General features: G+C 36.9%; 4 protein-coding genes across 8 annotated transcripts; 2 read left to right on the plus strand and 2 right to left on the minus strand.

The window, feature by feature from the left end:
• Positions 1-185: 185 nt before the first annotated feature.
• Positions 186-8,125, minus strand: LOC124299869 (uncharacterized). Its single transcript, XM_046753278.1, has 9 exons — positions 7,814-8,125; positions 5,747-5,933; positions 5,451-5,611; positions 5,120-5,301; positions 4,065-4,215; positions 3,729-3,788; positions 3,438-3,627; positions 3,078-3,367; positions 186-2,145 (listed from the first exon to the last, which is right to left on the minus strand). The coding sequence occupies exons 1-8, from the start codon at positions 7,835-7,837 to the stop codon at positions 3,141-3,143; spliced, it is 1,182 nt and encodes a 393-aa protein (XP_046609234.1). The 5' UTR covers positions 7,838-8,125; the 3' UTR covers positions 186-2,145; positions 3,078-3,140.
• An 89-nt stretch (positions 8,126-8,214) lies between these two features.
• Positions 8,215-9,193, plus strand: LOC124299872 (mediator of RNA polymerase II transcription subunit 21). Of its 2 annotated transcripts, XM_046753283.1 has the most exons (4): positions 8,226-8,313; positions 8,417-8,488; positions 8,557-8,668; positions 8,737-9,193. In XM_046753283.1, the coding sequence occupies exons 2-4, from the start codon at positions 8,447-8,449 to the stop codon at positions 9,120-9,122; spliced, it is 540 nt and encodes a 179-aa protein (XP_046609239.1). In that variant the 5' UTR covers positions 8,226-8,313; positions 8,417-8,446; the 3' UTR covers positions 9,123-9,193. The 2 variants fall into 2 exon arrangements, with proteins under 2 accessions (XP_046609238.1, XP_046609239.1); XM_046753282.1 differs by having other exon boundaries at positions 8,215-8,488.
• A 222-nt stretch (positions 9,194-9,415) lies between these two features.
• LOC124299858 (histone-lysine N-methyltransferase SETD1) lies at positions 9,416-16,124 on the minus strand. 4 transcript variants are annotated; one of them, XM_046753259.1, is made up of 10 exons: positions 15,567-16,124; positions 13,332-15,485; positions 12,894-13,175; positions 12,452-12,757; positions 12,098-12,364; positions 11,377-12,014; positions 10,537-11,176; positions 10,246-10,467; positions 9,888-10,145; positions 9,416-9,716 (listed from the first exon to the last, which is right to left on the minus strand). In XM_046753259.1, exons 2-10 carry the CDS (start codon positions 15,069-15,071, stop codon positions 9,543-9,545), a joined length of 4,527 nt encoding a protein of 1,508 aa, XP_046609215.1. In that variant the 5' UTR covers positions 15,072-15,485; positions 15,567-16,124; the 3' UTR covers positions 9,416-9,542. The 4 variants fall into 4 exon arrangements, with proteins under 4 accessions (XP_046609215.1, XP_046609214.1, XP_046609212.1 ...); XM_046753258.1 differs by having other exon boundaries at positions 13,332-15,492; XM_046753256.1 differs by having other exon boundaries at positions 13,332-15,103; positions 15,188-16,124.
• A 1,316-nt stretch (positions 16,125-17,440) lies between these two features.
• LOC124299874 (uncharacterized) lies at positions 17,441-19,560 on the plus strand. Its single transcript, XM_046753286.1, has 3 exons — positions 17,441-18,630; positions 18,826-19,008; positions 19,093-19,560. The coding sequence occupies exons 1-3, from the start codon at positions 18,594-18,596 to the stop codon at positions 19,284-19,286; spliced, it is 414 nt and encodes a 137-aa protein (XP_046609242.1). The 5' UTR covers positions 17,441-18,593; the 3' UTR covers positions 19,287-19,560.
• Positions 19,561-19,682: the final 122 nt, after the last annotated feature.

A 19,682-nucleotide genomic window follows, 5' to 3' on the forward strand; every position in this document is an offset into this window, starting at 1 on the left:
TACCTGTTACACCGCTTATTTCGTGTAATTACATCAACCGGATGCAATGCATAATAACCTTGGTTCGGTGCAACGAAAATATTTGTCAAAACACAGTTGCCTTCGAACTTATACATACATATAATACTCTTCCAACTTTACTTCCGTGAAATGTGCAGACATTTAGGTCTTCTTTTTTAATGATCTTTACAAGTAGTAATCTACCCTGATGTAAGACAATATTGCATATTCGTCATAATTGCAATGATTAACAGGCTGAAAGCAACACCTGACACAGAAAATTAATATTCATCTAACAAGTCTTAAGAGAAGCTTTTTCGTTATAACGATGAGTTATGAAACATTTCGAAACCTGTTACGTCGATGAGCAACACGGGTAGTAATTTTTTTTTTTTTTTTTGCATGTCAACGATGGTAAGAAAGTTTTCCCACCGAATCATTTTCGCATCTGAATTTGATTGTTATTATCGTTATTAATATTAATAACCGAATTGTCGTTTACTGTCGCACCACCTGCCATATCATTAATTGAGCGCGTTAATACCTCTGTTTATACCGATACCAGGATCAGAATCTCGGGTGAGAGTTGATCGTGAGTTAGGGTGAGCGACCTGGATGTTGATACCCAATTCTTCTTACCACTCAAATTTGAACAAAAAGGTTTGAATGCTGATTTCAGAAGCAATAGCTCTAATAACTCAGTATTAAACGAATTTGCAAAAACTATTTCATATTGCACCAAATTCAAAGGCAGAGAAAGGCAACGCTCGCGTTTTTGATTTCCCTGCGATAAAATAATACCCTCTGACACGTAATCGGTTTTTGTAACTGATTTTCCACGTCAATTGACGATTTACCGACGGCAGTGTCAGGCGTCTTTTTCAAATTGATTTTCTGAGTGAAATAATGTGACATTTTTACAAAGAGCATGTTCTGTAACAATCGCCATCTTCATTTTCATGATCCCAGTTGTATTGAAAGAAATGGATATAATTTTGCTGGTACAAATGAACGGAAAGGGTACAAATTTTGACGTTGCATCGCTCTTTCGCAGCGGAATTCAGAAAAGTTAATCATGCTCATATAACGAAAAGCTTCGAAGAAACGTGTGGTGTTTTGACACGTGTTACTATTTCCACATTTCCCGCATTTTAGTGACCAAAAAGTGCATAATTGAGATACCTGCCGCAATTCCGAAAAGAATGACGAGTAAAATGAACTATCGTGAGACAGTTTTCATGCAATATTGAAGTCGCTGACCGAAAACTAGGAATTACAATATTGTTTTAGGTAAAAAATTTTCTCACATGTTCTCGAACGCTCAGCCGTAAGCACAGCTGGTCGTACATTTGCAAATTCGTAGAAATCATGCCATTTTTTTGTTTTTGTGTGAAGTTGAAACATATTGGAGTGGTTTTGCTGAGAATTGCACATAGAATGAGGCTGTTTAGCCCTTTTTCGCATTTTATATATGTAGACTTCAATTCTTGGAGAATATACGTCAACATCGAAATCGACTAGGGCACCCCACCATAATCTTACGGTAAATCATTTTTCAAGAAATATTGATGGAACAGAATAAAGTAGTTAATCACTGGATTCTGATTACATTCAGTAAAGTATAAACATTTGGCAGCGATACTTATGATATGTACAAACTTCATATTAGTATAATAGTTATAATAAAAATAATTTCAAGCGACAAAATTAGATACGAATTTTTATGATCCTAGTAAACTAAGGTGCAATTGTATCCCGAAAGTTCAAAACAAATATTGAAATGTCCGAAAATTAAAACGCATTTCGATAAGTACAAATTGGAAAACCTTTGATGTCGGTGAAAGCAATGATTTATATACTTAATTGACTTCCAGGAGTCCAGGAAACTTCAACATTCACTAACAATAAGTACAAAAGGTATTCTTGGTAAAGAAGTACTTAAAAGGAAATGTACAGTTGACATTACTCAACCGAAGGATGAATGCAGATTTGCTCTTTGATCTTTGGTGAACATTAATTTCCGGAACATTTACATCATCCGTACGTTACTGTTTAAACGTTATATATTTATATTTCTGGATGTTACGTCACATATTGCAAGAGTCACGCCGGTTATGCTTCGTCATATGCTTACTTCACGCCTTCCTGCGTTGGAAAAAAAAGAAATCAGACAATTTAATTTTTATTTTTAGAGTTATACGTTGTGTGATTTAACTTCGTAATTCAATTCTAACATTTAACAATCTGATGGGAGTCATAAGAGCTCAGTTCATACTGATTAAATAGACCGCAAGATTTTGTTGCAAGCATTGTAAAACTTATTGTGTCACAAGTATTTCAATAACATTTTTCCTAGCTCGGTAGCTTGCAGGGTTTTTCAAAATTGTACCTTTGAAATCAGATCGGTTGCAAAGTTATTAGAAATAATATTCAAGAGGCAAGAATTTTGTTTCGACAGATATTCGTTAATGAAAATTTGAATAATAGAGATTATGTTGCGTTTCCAAGATCAAATTACAATTTTATAATAGTGCCGATTCGAGGATCTAATAAATAAAGCTCGGAATCACTTGATATTAAAAACACATTTAAGATCTATTGCATTGTCACTAGAATTTTGCTTTTTCATGAGAAATGCGTTATTCTTTCTCGTTCCACACCTCCACAATACCCTGACTAATTGAAAAATTCCCTGACTTCTGACTGACGAAATTGTGGTGTGTCAACCCAAATGACCCTACAGTTATGTTTTAGTAAGCGGTTAATCCACTCATTGGAACCGAATTTAACATTCAAATCATTGTCTTTGTCTGATTGCAAGTCATAAACCTAGAACCATAGTAAAAGCATTGAGGTATATTACGTCGCAATGCATAGCACTAAACATGCTGTAATTTGGCTTTAGTATGGAAATACTTGCTTGTAAACATGACTCATTATTTACTTACAACAAAATCCTTTACAATGAGGGGAAATATAAATAAAATTGTTTTTATTCGAATGTTTTCAACGCCACACGGAGAATTGTATTATTTGAAAGTAGAAGAATTTTAGAACAAAGTAAGAATGAAACTTACCGGCCAACCGCACCTTTCCTTTAACTTATCTCTGAAAGATCTCATTTCTTCTATCAACGAAAATTAAACCTGTAAATTATTAAAATTCTGTTGGGCTTTTTCTTTGTTCAGTAATGGATTTATCGTGTTGAAGGGTACATCATTTCCCATATGGCTTCTTCCACATCGGATTCTGAATAATTTCAAGATCCAAAAGAGCAATATTGCTGCCAAGAGAACAGCAACTGCAATTAATCTAAGCTCATCAAGATTCCAGCCAGCTCCAGGTTCTTTAAGCTTCTTATAACAAGCTGCAATTAAGACAGTCAGATTTACCAATTGTATCAATTCCCGGTGAGCATAATAACATCAATATCTCACGTAGGTCGAGCCTCCCAATCGTGGCATAATTTTTCCATTGTGTCGGGTTAAACAGTAAATTACTACATCCTGGTATACTCCGCTTGTACGTTTGTGACAATTCCAAAAAGTAACAAACGTCACCTTCTTTCAGTCCTTCCCATACGACCTTAACGCGCCAGGCACCTTTTGTTAGATTCTGATATTCCATCTGCGTACATTAATTGTTTCATTTTGATTTTAAAATCCCGGAAAATGATATGGGAAACTGGATGAGACGATATTATTTTTTGAGGAATATATAACACTTACTGGCCACGAAAGGTTAAGGTTTGTGTGATTGTACTCGCATCCAAAAGTCAAATTTGCCACCTGTTGCATCGTAAAAAGTATTAAATATACGTGTATATCTGATGTCTTATTTGACAGAAGGAATAGACATCGTATACAATTATCAACACATCGATTGTCATGATGTAACATTCGACATATGTACGGACCCTCAGATTGATCGTAACACATTCAAGGCCGCCGACAGTATCTTTTTCCCATGTCAAACACATAGCAGCAGACTACAACAGTGGCCATGAATGTATCAGAATCAATCTAAGGGTCTCTACAATGTACGTCGGAGTAGTCGTACGTTACCATGCTCACGTGGCAGATCTGCGACGCCGGTGATGTGGTCACACTAAAATCACTCGCTTTTTTAAACTTTTCTTCATCAATTTCCCACAACTTGAGATTCATTTCGATACAAGTTGTTGGTATGATCAAGTTAAAGGGTAATATTCGACTCCTGAAAATAACATTATTAGAGTGGCTTTTCCAAATTCATAGATTCTTCAGTGCAATCAGAAACAAAAATCGAAAATGAAGGGTGTATTGTGTAAAACTAGAAGTATGCCAGAAATAATTTTTAATCGCAAGAAGAATTCCTGTTTCAAATTTGTGTCAATGAATACTTAAGATGAATACTAAACGTAACGTAGATCGATGAAATAGGTACACCGAATAGGTGTAGTATTCGTCCCATATTGAAAAGTTAATATCACTTGCCGCTGATTATGTTAGACTTTGTAAAATTACAATGCCGAAAGTTTTTTCAAGTCAGTACGTAATTTTCGCAGTGAATTTATCCACAAGAAATAACAGTCAATACTTCAACCAATTAGGCACATTAAGAGGAGAGGACACCCATCTTTTCAAATACACACGCCTTAGTGTTATGGGAGCGATAAATCGATTTTTTTGCAAAGAATACGATTGTGATAAAATGAGAATTATAAAAAAAAATATTAATCGCTTTGGAATTTTTTTTTTCTGCCAAATTTGAGTATTGTAAAATCCATCCACAGAAGTTTAAAGAACACACATTTATTACATTTGGTAAAAAATACAAGACTCAGAACAACAATTTTTACCATTTTTGAAGTATGTTTGTCGAAAAAAGAAAATCCTTTTCAGCTTGAATAGTACTCTAAAGATCTATTTTCATAAGATTTGACGATACTCCAATTTGGTTGCGGAAAAAAAATTCGAAAAGGGTTAAATTTTTTTTTTTTTTTGTTTTAATCATTTTCGCTTTATCTCCAACGAATTCCACGCAAAAAACAGCACAAGAAATAAATTTACCGTCCCTCTAACACTAAGACGTCATGTACCTGAAAAGTCAAGTGTTGAACAGATAAATTGAAGCTCACGTTTCAATAACCGCATTTGAAACATTTTCAAATTGGCATCTCACGGTTGGATCATGGACAGGATACGTGGTATTGTAAAAATATGGACCCCACAACCAACTTTTTTCTTCTCTATTTGTCATGACAAAATAATAACAGCCAGTAAATATATCGATAAATGTACCATTAGCAGGCACACCTTTCTGAAATAGAAAGATATGTTGAAAGAAAAACAAAATACAAATACAAACCAAAGAACCTAAGATCTTGTACTAATGACTTGTTGTCTACAATGAGCGTTTAAATTAATATCGACTGTTACATATACAGCTACTCAACCTAAATTACCCACTTTTATAGACAATGATGAGTCCTTTTTGTTAGGCATATTTTGCAACAGATTAAAATCTTTTCTAGGATCACAAGGACATTCCTTTTTATTCTTCACATGTGGTTTCGCTAGTAGAGTAAGTTTGAAATTTTCTCGTGGCTTTGATACCTTCCAATCAATTCCTTAAGACAAATATAAAAATAACGAATTTTATCACTATATGAGATGAAACATGTCAATAGTGAATCATTAATCAAGATATAATTCGTATATTCGCCAATACGAGTGGCAATTATCTACTAAAAAAAATGTCTTACCAGTAAAATCAGGAAAATCTTGGAATTGTGTGGACCGTTGGTGTTGAAGCCAACTAGGTGGCTGAGATGTCTTGGATTCATAGTCACACTGATTATTTAGGCTCGGATTTGCCAAACTGAATTGATTGTCAATTTTAAGATTCACACACTTACGGTGTGGTGGACTGAAGTTCCACTCTCGCCAAGTCTAAAACAAGTAATCACGTCTGTACAGAAATATTTATAAATTTGGTCGTTACAGCTGTTGGCAAAAACGAATTACGAAAAAATATTTCACATCCCTGACAACCTATTAGATTCAGCATGAAATTGGTTTGACCATAATTTATATACCCGATATCATGATAAATTACTGAAAAGTAGAAATACTAGAGAACTATACTGCGTCCGAAAATTGTCATCTTGTGACACAACTATTGGATATAAACTTAGTGAATAGAATTTATAAATTAAAATGTAAATAATACGTTATTCTGTCCGGTTTCGTTGCCGCATTCTACATCGACGCACAAACGAAGAATTATCCAAAAAATCCAAATAAAAATAGTCAAATTTCTCTCACTCATGTTTCTTTCACGTCGGAACAGCAACTGAACCTTCAGAACTGTATCGTACTGAATATTTATCATTTTTCCGCCAACGACTACGAGGAAATTCATGGTGTACAATGAAACCTGGTTTATCCGACCTTCGATCAACCAAGTTTCACAATAAGAGGCAACGGACTTATTCGAGCACTGTAACATCGAGGTGTGTCATTGAATACAGTACGCATATGCCGTACGCGCGAAGTATTTTGCGATTGCTACTTTGTTGCTTATATATAGTAACAATGCTTTGTTCCCTAGAGATTGATCTACGTTCGTTAGAGTTTCACTTTCATGTACCATTGTGTTTAAATTTCATTTTACCATATCAAATTCGTAAAAAATCATTCAAATCTTCACATTTTTCATTTCTTCCGTGTTATGCCAGTTTTCGCTTATCCGAGATACCTCCTCCCCACGTTACCTCGGATAAACGAGGTTTTTCTGTACGGTGAAATTTCAGGACTAGAAATATTGTCCGTTATTGAGGAGTGTCCGGTATTCAGAACAATATTAACGTGTAAATCATGCTTCTGGAAATTTTTAGATATTTTTACGACATTTCGGTACGTTGTAAAACGAGTTGGGTTTAGGCGCGCGGAATATATCTAATTTTGGAACGAGAGTTATGAAATAAAAAAACAGGATATACGTATATCGAATTGCTTCACCGGTATCAGCTCCAGATTATGGAGATTTTTTTATCCAGATAAGGTTGGCGTTTTTTGGATTTCAACCTTCTTAAATCTTCTTTATACACAAACAAAAAAAGAAAAACAAGAAGTAGAATGAGATCATTGGTTTTGAGAATCGAACACCAGATATCATTTTTCATACATCCGTTCCGAAATGTCGTACGTGCGTTAGCACACATACGATCGACATGTGTACGTGCTGAAGTCAACGTCTCGGTATGGACCACGGCGGTGAGGCAGGGAAGCCGATAATATTTCGAGAGCCAGACATAAACATTGAGATTAAACGGGTGACGAATCGAATGCGGTGGGTCTAGAGAGCGGGTGTCAAAGGGACATTACGCAACGACGCCTCGGAGAGTTCACACCGATTGAATACCGTGCATATCGAGCATTACTATACTTACGCGGTTGCAAAGCTTCAATATACTTGTATTCACACATTTAACGTAGAATTTTAAGAAGTATTCCATTGAATATTACAATGTACATTTAATACAATTGACATTATAACGTATTCGAAAGATAGCTTCGCTATCCTATATATATTATTTCCTACAGTGCAAAGTGTGTCAAAGACGATGGGGAATTTTTTATGTTTTACAGTTCACGCAAAACTTCGACGATAAATCAAAAGAACTGGTATTTGAGCTTGTGGTCTCATTTTCATTTTTGAAAGACGCTAATCAATATCTCGATATACAGGAAACTCGATTATAGCTTATAAAGTAAGAATTTCAATTAATAAACTGTAAACAAGTTGTAAATCGAACATTTGATCGTACCCATGATCGCGCCATGTGAGGCATGCCGATAATAGAAGATTCGTATTCAACGCGCACACGTGATCCGTCACTGCTTTATTGGCATTCCTATTGGTCAAGAAGTCGGCAGCAAAATGCTGTGATTGCTTCGTGGTATTTTCCTGCTCGTGAAAACCTAGTCTAGATCAACGCCAACGAGAAGTGAATATGAAAATGTAGTAAGCAGTGTACATGCGTTTTACTGTTTTAATTATGTTTCATAAGGCTCTTCTCTGCCAAACTCTAACAATAAACCAAATCTGACACCCGTTGAAAACGCGTTCTCACTGGGCACTGGCGGGAAGGCGAAAAACGAAACTGTCAGGATCATGGTGGCAGTGTGGTGCTGCGTCGGTAAGTATGTGACTTATAATATCGATATATGCGTCGTGCAGATTGTCGTGAGAATGGTGATAGTGACAGCAGCGCAACACGAGCTGATATAGTCAAAAGTCAAGAGTAACGAGATATGATGTGATAATGTACGTAAATTTACTTCAAAAAACAAAATATGCATCTGCTACATCTGGTTGATTATTAAACTTGTGTACTTCCTCTCTGGCAATACCATTGCGTTTGGAAAAGTCCGTTGTTGATATTAGGTGCATCGCAAAAATGGCGGATCGTCTAACCCAATTGCAAGACACCATAAATCAAGTAAGCTTGCCGCAAAATCAATTAGCCGACAAACTCATCACGATAATTCGATATTATTATCCTTACAGCAAGCTGAACACTTCTGCAACAGTGTTGGGATCTTGCAACAATATTCTATGCCTACTAAATTTCCGGGATTTGATAGAATTGGAACGCCACAACCTCATCAGACACAGGAAGGTGAGTTTCAGTAATCATTGTTTGTGATCATTCAGTTCACAAAGCATATTTTGGTTTGACTTTTTTAGAATATGCGACTCTATTTGCTACGCTGATCGCCCGATGCGCCAAAGATATTGATACATTGATAGAAAGCCTTCCGAGTGAAGATTCTTCTCAGGAACTTCAAGTAGCTAGTTTGAGCAGACTTGAACAAGAAAATCAAGATGCTGCGGAACAGCTAGAAGAAACTGTCAGACAGGGTGAAGCTTTGCTTCAAAGAATTCAAGCAGCCCTCCAAGACATTGCGCAGAGTCAGCTGGACATGCAAAATCCTGCTGCTCCCACAATTATCAATACAAATTTAAATCCTCATATTAATTTTAAACAGGAAAACTTTGGTACTATCAATACAATTCCTTCAAGTAATTCACATCAACCACCAGATCCATCGCCGAACTCTATGAGCCAGTGATATGGATTTTGTCCGATTTACATTTAAGAAACTTTAGCCATTATCAAATAAACATTTTTCTAAATGCCTAAGCAGAGCTTATTCATTCTAGACATATCTTTTAAGAGAGAAATCTCTCAAGAGAAGCAGTATCATTAAACAGATCGCTAACTAAAAAATCTTGGTGACTAATGTCACAAGATTGGAAAAGAAAAATATAAATACATGTTCATGAAGTTCTGTAAATTCATTCAGGTAAAAATGGTTAGATAATTTACTAGAGTTTCATGATCAAAATGTTCAGCGACAAGAAATAAATTTCGAATAAAACATACCATTTTCCATTGGCTTTTTATAAAATGTTTACATGGGACTTTATTTACAAAAATATGAGAAGGGTGTGGTTGATTGAAGGGGGATGAACAGTAAGGTGACAAGAAATTAATTGAGCGTACCCCGACATTGGGGTGCGCCACACAGACACGGAATTTTATCATCCTCCAACGGAAACTTATAATCATAAGTAATTTCTTCGTTCACACCAATTGGTTGCTTGCTGTAGATCACAATCTTCTTCTGGCTTTCAATTGTTATTACTTTAGCATAACAATTCGGCTGTAACAAATCATTTACCATTATATTGCTTTGCAATAATTTAGAACTGAAGATAGTAGAAAAGCAAATTGAATTCCAAAGTCTTAAAGACTTAATCATCCATAAAGTGTCAACTATTCAAGCGAATACACTTAAAAATTAGGTATAGTTCAAGTAACAAATTAAACTCACGTTGCAGCTGTGATTAATGAATCTTGCCAAGTTACCACATTTCGTCGCATCGATAATAGTGTCAAGATCAATACGAAACAGATAAGAGCTACCAATGCCTGTTGCCTCGTACTGCGTTTCACGTAGATCTGCGACCACTGGTCTCACCATCTGTCCAACATATTCTATCACCATTTCATCAGCAGCGATTGGTTCCATTGCGAAAAGACCCCAATCGTGAATACCGGATTTGGCGAATTTCAGTTGCTTCTTTCGGAACTAAGTAATAAGAAAGCCATTCAAAACTGAGTCACAATGTTCCACATAAAATACATGATAATCTGATTGACAGATGTAATGATACTCCAATCAACATTACCTTGAGCTGATTGAACTTCAGTAAATCACTGTCAGTGTCAATGCCAAAAGCTGTTAATAACCGCCGCTGATTACTTCTCGCCTCCCGTGATAAGGCCTGCATTTTTCCAGTTAATGCCTTAGCCTTTGTTTTTGGGCCATTCATTGTGCCGTCGCCACCCAAATATGGTCCAGTACTATCCTCTATGTCATTACTGCGCTGTATGCTTTGAGCATAGTGATGCTAAAAATGAGAAAATAAAACAAAGATAACATAACTTTCTCTGCAAGAAATATAGTAACACAAACTTACTTTGTGTTTGGCTTTTTCGCGTATATCAACTTTGTAGTAGCCTTCTGTCCGAGCGCTTCCTGTAGAATGTAATCGTAACTCGTCTCGTTTTTTCCTTTTAGCAGGACTTGGAATATCCGTTGCAGGATGGTCAACCCAATGGGTGTCATTCAGCCAGTATCCTTGGTTGTCATCTGCCAGCAAAGCTTCGTAGCTTCTCCTCAAATATTCAACATCTTCTGCATCTATTCCTTTTGTTAGAAATTCATAAAGCACTCCCATTTCGCTCATTAGATCCCGTTCCTTATACGTTTTAAGTGGTTCCTCGAACTTGCGTGGTAACGGTTCATACGCGAACTCATTTTCGATGTTTTCTTTCTCTTTTTCATGGTTTTGGTGTGTATGGAGTTTGGAATATTTGGGATATTTCTTCTTAGCAGTCTTATCAGACTTCTCTTTCAGTTTCTCCAATTTTGGTGGCTTCGTAAGTTTCGGTTTAACAGGTACAGGTAGACTGGAAACTCGGGAATCGGATATGGAAGGTTGTGGTGGTGCTGGCGGAAGTGAATACGAGTGCTCCATGTAAACTTGAGATGCCTGAGAGCCAGGAGAACTTGGACTGTGCTGACCATTCAGACGCAAATCTGTCTCTGCTTGGAATCTATTAAAAAAAAAAAAGAATGCATCATGGTGATGAACACAATGAATTGATCAAAAGACAGGGCTATCCGTTTTGCCAAAAAACCTTGAAATAACTTCTGTAGCTCGATTAGAAAAAAATAACTATAACTTAAATACTGCAAATTTAGTATTGCACATTGATTTCATTAATCTGTTAGTATTTCACTTTTAACAACATACCGTATCCTCCTTATTTCCAGGCTTTCCTCTTCCGAATCTGTCGTAGGTATTTCACTGAACATATCAATTTTCTCAGAATCTTTCAATATCGGTTCATTGTTTATGTATTTATCCGGCAATGTTTGTAGAGTTCGGATAATATTTGGTTGTAAAGGACCTGGACTCTTGTGTCTTATGATATTGTCTTGTCCAGCCAAAGCCATAAGTGCCTCAGCAGCAGAACTTTCCATCTTCTGAATGTCTCGATTTTCCTCTTTAATTGGCGACGTAGTAACAATTTCTGGCTTAACTGTCTTCTGGGGTTGTACCGGCAATTCGGGTCTCGATTTGTCAACATGAACATCAGATGTTGCGGGTTGATCCACTCTTCGCTCCACGTCTATTTCATCTGTCCTTAATCTACTTTCGTCTTTGGTTTCTCTATCCATGATTGGTGAAGAAATTGGGCTTATTTCGTTATCGTGCTGGGGGAATTGATCCAAATCTTGGTCTTGTAGCCGTAGACTAGGTACAGGTGTCTCACTTCTGGTTGGTGTCGGACAATCCAAGGATCTCTGAATTGCTAATTCCATTAAAATATCAGGATCTTCACTGTTGCATGCTAGCGGACGATTATCGGACATTCGGGCATCGCTATCCTGTTGACGAAGTGATTTTTTAAAATTAATTTCACGTCATCCAACAAGATTACATTCAAATCGACCAATTTTCGTTCAAATACCTCCTGGGAAGCACTAGAAGTTTCTTCCTCATCCGAGCTTTCGCTGGAACTACTACTGGATTCACTGCTGCTGGATTGTGCGCTCGAGGTACTACTGTGTGATGACGAAGATGAAGAGGCAGTGCCGATAGAGGGAGGACGTCTTTTTGCTTTCTGCGCCGACTGTAGGTCCAAATCACTGTCACTGTCAATAATTTCAGGATCCACATGGTCAGATTGTCGACTGTCTTCATCTTGTGGTAAAGGACTTGGTGCCTTGATCTTCCGCTGTGAATAATATCACAAATTAGTATAGACGATTTCTTGGTAACACCAAGGTGTTTGTATCTATAGCAAAAAATGTTGAACACCTACCCTGAAGGATGGCATCTTAGGCATACTAGCTCTAATACCCAACCCAAACCCATCATAATTAAGTCCCAGTGGAGTTCCTTGTTCTAAAATAGACGAAAGTCCCTGTGGCTTGGATGGTTCTTCCTTGACAGCATTATTACTCATGATTTCATCAGTACTTTGCGTCTTCTGAGTTTTCTTCTCATCCCACCAAACCTCGAACAACTTGAACGCTGTATTTTCAATCATCTTCTTATTAAAATCTCTCTTCAAGATTTGTTTTAGCTCAGTAACAACTCTGTTCAGTACTCCATTGATCGTAGGGCCCTTAATAAAGTAAAAGAGATTGTAAAAATACATCTTTGCATTTTTGCGACCTCTGAATCAATTCCTACATTTGAATTCACCACAGATTCAGATGGTTTTAAGTATGGTATTTTATCAAACTTTATTTTTAACCAACCTGTGGATTATCCTTGGTAATATTGTGGTTGGCTAATGCCTGCAGTCTGGATTGCAATGTGGGATAGTAGGCAGTTCCTTGAGGTGCACCGACACCCCCAGTAACGGAATTTGTTGATGGCTGGTAATGATGATTTGGTAAATAGGGTGTTCCATATGGATAAGGGTACTGTGCTGGTTTTGGCCAATGATACACATCTGCTGATGCTGGATACTGCGCTAGATGTCCGGGATAACTAGCTCCCGAGTACAACTGATTCTGTGGTTCAGTTTGAGCTACAACCTGCCACAATTTCATAAAAGACTTGTTAAATTGTTAATCGATTTACAGTGTAAGTGTATTTGTTTTACAGATTGAGGGAGCTTCTATCAATTTTAAATATTTGCATTAAAATACGTAATTAGAACTGTTACGTGTATAGATTTGGGGCCAATTTACCTCTTCAATCTTCTCATCTCCAGAGCTTAAACTGCTCAAGGACATCCTATCGTCATCCGGAGGTGGTGGAGGAGGAGGTTCCTTGGGTGGTTCTGGTTCCATATCATCAGGGGCAGGACTATAACTACCTAACAAAGCTTCGTCTTCGCTAGAGCTAATCACACTTCCTAATTCTTCGTCAACGGAGAACTGATTAATATTGTTTTCATGTGTTTTTCGTCTTTCTTTATTACGTTCTAAGATCTTTTCAAAACAGGACTTATACATGTCGGATGAAAGGAACGGGCTTGGTGGTTCGGAGAGCATTTCTTCATCTGGTTGAAGAGATCTTTTATCATCTTCAGAATCGCTTCCAAACTGTAAGAATGGTGGAGCCATACCTCCGGCTTTGTCCTTTAAAAGCATGGCGATTCTGGTATCTAAATCTAAAGTTTTTCCAGAATTGTCCACTGGAGAATTTCTTGAAGAATTTTTTGTCGTAACTGGTAGACTCTCTTTCTCTTTCTTAGGCATGTGATGCGTTTGCGTACTTTTTAACAAAGTAGAAGTTTTTGCATCTGGTATTAGACTTGGAGTATCGATACCCACATTATGCTGGACCGCTGGCCACACGGGTGTAGCTGAGTATCCTGCGGGACCAGCACTGGGTCCAGTAGCTCCCCACCACAAGTTAGAATTTTGTTGCATTGATATAGATTGCGTAACACTTGGTGGCATGCTTGCGACGTAACTGTTGGATGCTTGGTGATGATAACTGGAATAATATTGAGGGTAATCATAGCTCGCCGCTGGTGTAGAATTCTGTGAATAGGTACTGGAATAATTGAGTTCACTCGGCGCTGTGCCATAGCCCAAATCACTACCAGTGCTACCACCAGGGGTTGGATAATCTCTAAATTTACTGAATCTTGAATTTTCAATATAAGGATCCCTTGTCTTTTCAATGCTTTGAGTGCTCTTTTTAACAGGTCTGTACTCCTCCCTGTCTTCAGGTGGTGCCTTTTCAATTGGTGTTTGTTTTTCAGATTCAACCTCCAGCTTCACTTCTTTTTCAACTTTCTTCTCTGGCTTCTTTTCAGTCGTCAAATCCTCATATATCTTTTTACACTCGTCACCAAACGGGTCCAAGAATACCCTCAATACCTTTCCCATTACAGAAGTGTTATTTAACTTCTCTACACAAGCTTTAGAAGCCTTTGTTGTCTCAAATATAACCCTAGCAATTCCTAGATGTTTGTTAGTCAACGGATGGTAATAAATAGTCAACTCTTCGATCAAACCAAATTTGTGTACCATATCCGTTAGAAAACCTCTATCAATATTGTCATTAAGATGGCAAAATGTAACCTCCAGCGGCGGCGGCTCCCCGCAATAATTAGAATCTATTTTGAATCGTGGTACAGGTAAGTCCAGCTGTTCTAATCTCGTCCATATTCTCGTCAACTGCGATCTTGGATCTCGAAGTTGAACTGGAGGATACGTCGGATCTCCAGGAACAATTCCATCGTAACGGTATAACTTGGAGGCACCTTTTACAAGGAAGGGATCGACGAGCAGTTTGTAGTTCCTCAGTTTCTGAGCAGCTTGACCAGTGGCTGCCTCCTTTTGAGGATGTGCGCCATGCGTATGACCATGCTTTGACGATTGATTGGAGTTTTGTGACGAACTTTGCGAGGTTCCATGGCCGTGATGGTGATGCGAATGTCCGTGCCCGTGTCCATGCCTCTCCATTCCGTTCATCGCCTCCAGGCATCATCCATTCAGATAAAATTCTAGCCCAGAATTCTAAATAAATATTTTTCCATGGATATGTTCGACAGTGAATAACTTGGTAGTTTGAAATGTATTTCAAGTACCTAAGAAAAAGCTGGAGCCAATGGTTCAAACAAGTTTAAAAGGTTATTTTTGAGACCCAATTTGACAAAAGTTCGGTGTCTTCAATTTGGCAAAAAGGTGATCAAAGCAAACGTTTTAAAGCCTGGAATAGTCAGTTCAACGATGTCTGGAGAATTCCGATTATAAGTGTGAATAGTGGTCCGAAATTGGTGCAGGATAACATCAAAGCCAGGCAAACATAACCTAAAATGGTTATGATCGAAGATGTTTGACCGTTCTCGGGAATTCGTACTCGTAGACTTTTCTTCCTGTAAGAATCTTCACTCTGGCATGTTTTTGATTGTTGAGTAAATGCAAAATTAGTACAATTACAAGTTTTTTTTTGTGTGTAAACCCAACCTCGATCAGTCGTTCATGTAGGACTTCGATTTTTCTTCATACTCGGCACATCTTAGACATCTCCTTCGTGTTTCTTGACGCTTCTCGATTTCGTCGTCGTCTTTTTAATCAGGGAGAACCCTTGCTTGGCTCCCTGGATATTTCTTTTCTTCAAAAATTCTCCCTTTTTTTACAGCCCCTTCCGACACGCTTAGCGCAAAGGCACTTCGAGATTGACTGTCCACACAACGCTCTACACTCAGATTGAGTTAACCATTGCAAAATAAACCTCGAACATTTGTTATCGGAGCGTAGACGACTATTACCAACGTTTATAACTCTCTTTTCTTTAGTGAAAATCTCGGCTTTGCAATATCGCAATCATCACTTTTTGTCTCGCGATACGAAAAGCGATGCGTGTATTTCTGGATGACGCCATCCTTGTCGCGCAGTGATAATCATCAATGAAGGAATCTATGTTAGAATTAGAAATAACCGCGAGCATCGCTATTTTCATTGCTCGATGTAATTACTTAGCCATTCGACGATATCATTTTATTGATATATGAATAACTTATTTGCGTTGATACCCGAGAACAATGCGCAAAAAAAGTAGTTTTACGAGGGAGGAGGCAATAGCCCGACCCGATTCGGTTATCCCATATCCTCTTCCGTCGGGAGACGTATAGTTTCCCTGAATCTTTTATAAAATACCTGATAGCTCGGTGAATGCTTGGCATTACGTTAAGCAGCCAGATATCTGCATTAAACAATTGTAATTTTGCGTTGAATAATCGTCGAAAAACTTGCCGACGGACGATGAATGGCATTAATCCACGCATTGGTCAGTTATGTCCTAGTGGAATTTTTAAATACCATTTCGGCCAATGGCTGCGTTGATTTGATAAGAAACTGAGGTGGCACGCATGCGTCGGTAATCGTGTGCAGGCCCAAGTGCATCATGGTTTTCTCATCGACGGCCATTTATATCACAAAGCCGAGACTTCAGTTCGCTTGAGAAAAGGTGCCTGAAATCATTGAATTCAATTGAATTTACAATTGTTGCGAAATTATAACAGACGCGTGTTACCTATGCTTTTGTTTTAGGCACAATGTCAATCTTCTCAAGCTTTCTCACTCGTCACCTGCCAACGGTTGTTGCCTCCGACGAGGAGCTCGTTGATCCGCAAAAGCAACTCAAGGTATATCACAGGACTTCGCTTTAATAATTATTACATAACTGACATGAATTTATACATTTAAATACTCTAAACATCTACCTTTGTAAATTCAATCATACGTATATCATTACGTTCTTCTCACTTATCGTGTTATTCTGATTAAAACTGCAAGTCTTCACTTAACGTTCACCACTAATTAGGCGGTATAACATTTCATTTTTGCTTTTCACTCTAAGCGTAAAAGGTCTATTTCGATTGCATTACCTTTATCAGTTGGTAAAATGGAAACGTCCACCTTAATGGTTAATGCATCAGATTTTCCTAAATAAATACTGAATGATGAGTGTGTAAGTTAGAAAGGTTAACTTCTGCAGTGACAATTTGATTGAAATTAAATCATGTTTTCTGTATTAACATCTGTTGTAAAACGTAATGAGATTACGTGATAGCCAAAAAAATTCATAAGTTACCACTTTTTCCATGCTAGTCAGTAGAATAAACTTTTAGAGAATATTGTATCTGATTCAATTTTCTGATTTGCAGGAAGAATGTGGAAATCTGCCGAAGTGCGCGAGCCTACAAGAAAAATTGACCACGTGTAATGATCGAGTGAATTCGAGAACAAAGACAGCAGAAATTTGTGTAGAAGAGCTCTTTGATTACTTGCACTGTGTAGATCACTGTGTGGCTAAGACCCTCTTCTCAAAACTCAAGTAATCAGTGCAATAGTGTTCAAGTTAATCAGAATATTAACTTACTCTTGCATTAAACTTAGTTCAATTTGTCATGTTGTAAATACAGTTAAATATTATGAATGAAAAAATAAATTAAAACCATAAAATAGAATGGTATTACATTAATATTCTACATAATTCCGAATATACTATCATAATTTTAAGTGGCTAAATATCTCTCTTTGTTGCCCTGAAACGATATATCTCAGATTTATGGTTGTTTCAAAATATAATACTTCGCATGAATAAGTTATTTGGTACCAACTTGCATTACAAATTTGCTGTGCTCACTTTGCCAATGAGTTCAAATCACAGCTACAATAAAGATATTTCGTGAGCTGAATTTATTTTGGAAGTGATGAAAGTTATCTTTAGTTCCCTTAATCATTTGCAAAGTAAAAGAAGTTTTTAACCCAAATTTACGTATATACTTTCTTATAAAGAACACAGCTTTCTTGTTAGGGAGGAGGTACATACACATCACAGGTTTCTGATCATTGTGAGATGTAAAATATCATTAGTCCTAACCATCTGAATAACCTTCATATTTTACAACTGGTAATATGGCATTAACCATTAAAAATAAATTGCAATAAGACTGACTCATCCACTGATTATAATGTCTGACTAAGACTAAAAACAAAGGCCAAAAAACAATCGTGTATACGATCCTCGAACCACAAATACTTCCTGATTTAAATTATTACCAAGATGCAAATAATTAAGTATGGATTATGACAAAGAGAGATAACGTGATGTATCTGAGTTATTTACTGAACATTTATGATCCATTACCATTTACTGACCAATTATATGTTTATGGATAAAAATAGTTTTTCTGACAATGATATGAGAGTTGACCAAGTTTACAGCAAAGTGATGAGATGGGAGGAAGCTGTGTAACACGTCACTCACAAGAGTGGGCGGAACGCCTGATTCTAATTAGTACAAACTGTACAGTGTCCCCCAGAAGTAGAAAACCAGTGTTGACTTAATTTACTTTACACGTTATACATTGTAAATAAGTTCTTTTCACGTCTGTAACAATTATTGTGAAAAGAACTGTAAACAATCTTCAAAGATATTAATTAGACCTTATTTTAGCAACAATTAATTTTGGTCACTACGCCAAGATGCCAGAAATACTGAAGGTTTTGCTCATTCTTCCATGTATGTAAAAGACATACATTTACTCATAACTATATTACTTCTGGGTTTTAAATAATGAAATTTAGCTTTATCTACACAAAGTTTTGAAATAACGATTTGAATTTCTATAACATTTCGTTTGGATTACAAAGAAATGTGGCATATATACTACAAATCTTAATGACACACCTACCAGGTTTTTCGCATACTTTCTAGGTTTCATTGTAATGACAGCCTCAGAAGGCATCATGTGCTACAAATGCACCCCAACAAAGGAATTTAATTCTCAGAGATCTTTGGGATGCTCTCAGTTCGATCGAAGTCAGCGGTTCAAGGTTTACTGTCCAAAATCTACGTTCTGTATGAATAAAACTTATTCTGTTCCTCTACTGCACGGAGGTAAGTACTATTAGAGTTAATGATATGAAGGCGAAGGATATATTACTTTAAAAATTTTAAACTCGAATTTTCTGAACTTTTCTGAAATTGAAATCATTGAGCGGGACTGCGCTCCACAGAAAGAAGTATCTTACTACTGGAATGATTCGAAATGGAATAGTGAAGAACGACTAGTAAGCTCCGCTTACAATGAAAGGTGTTCCATGTTTGAAGATACGGGCAGGCCTGGTAAACCTGCAGAATATTGTTACTGTGGGTCAGATTCATGCAATGCATAACTGATTGCAGGAGATATTAACGATATGCAACGACTGTGTGATTACTTGAACTCAGTACTACTACTAGGGAGGGACGTTCTTCTGCTGTAAATGTTGAATGATTCATTGCTTTTTCAAACATGGGATAGCAAAATATTTGGTTACAGCACAACTTGCACTGCATAGCCCACGGTGTGGTTAAAATTCTTTTTAAATCTCAAGTAACTAATGGAATAACGATTGAATTAATCATAAAAATATTATGTTACACTTGTGTTATACCTATTGAAACGTATAATTTTGAAAAACTTATTGTTAGTTTAATTTGTCAGGTTATAATTACCGACGAATATTAAGATTGAAAAACTTAATTAAATGAGAAACAAAATGGGATTAAGTTAATTATTCCACAAAAGT

The sequence above is a fragment of the Neodiprion virginianus genome, chromosome 3 (genome assembly GCF_021901495.1).
Source record: "Neodiprion virginianus isolate iyNeoVirg1 chromosome 3, iyNeoVirg1.1, whole genome shotgun sequence".
Classification (NCBI taxonomy): Eukaryota; Metazoa; Arthropoda; class Insecta; order Hymenoptera; family Diprionidae; genus Neodiprion; species Neodiprion virginianus.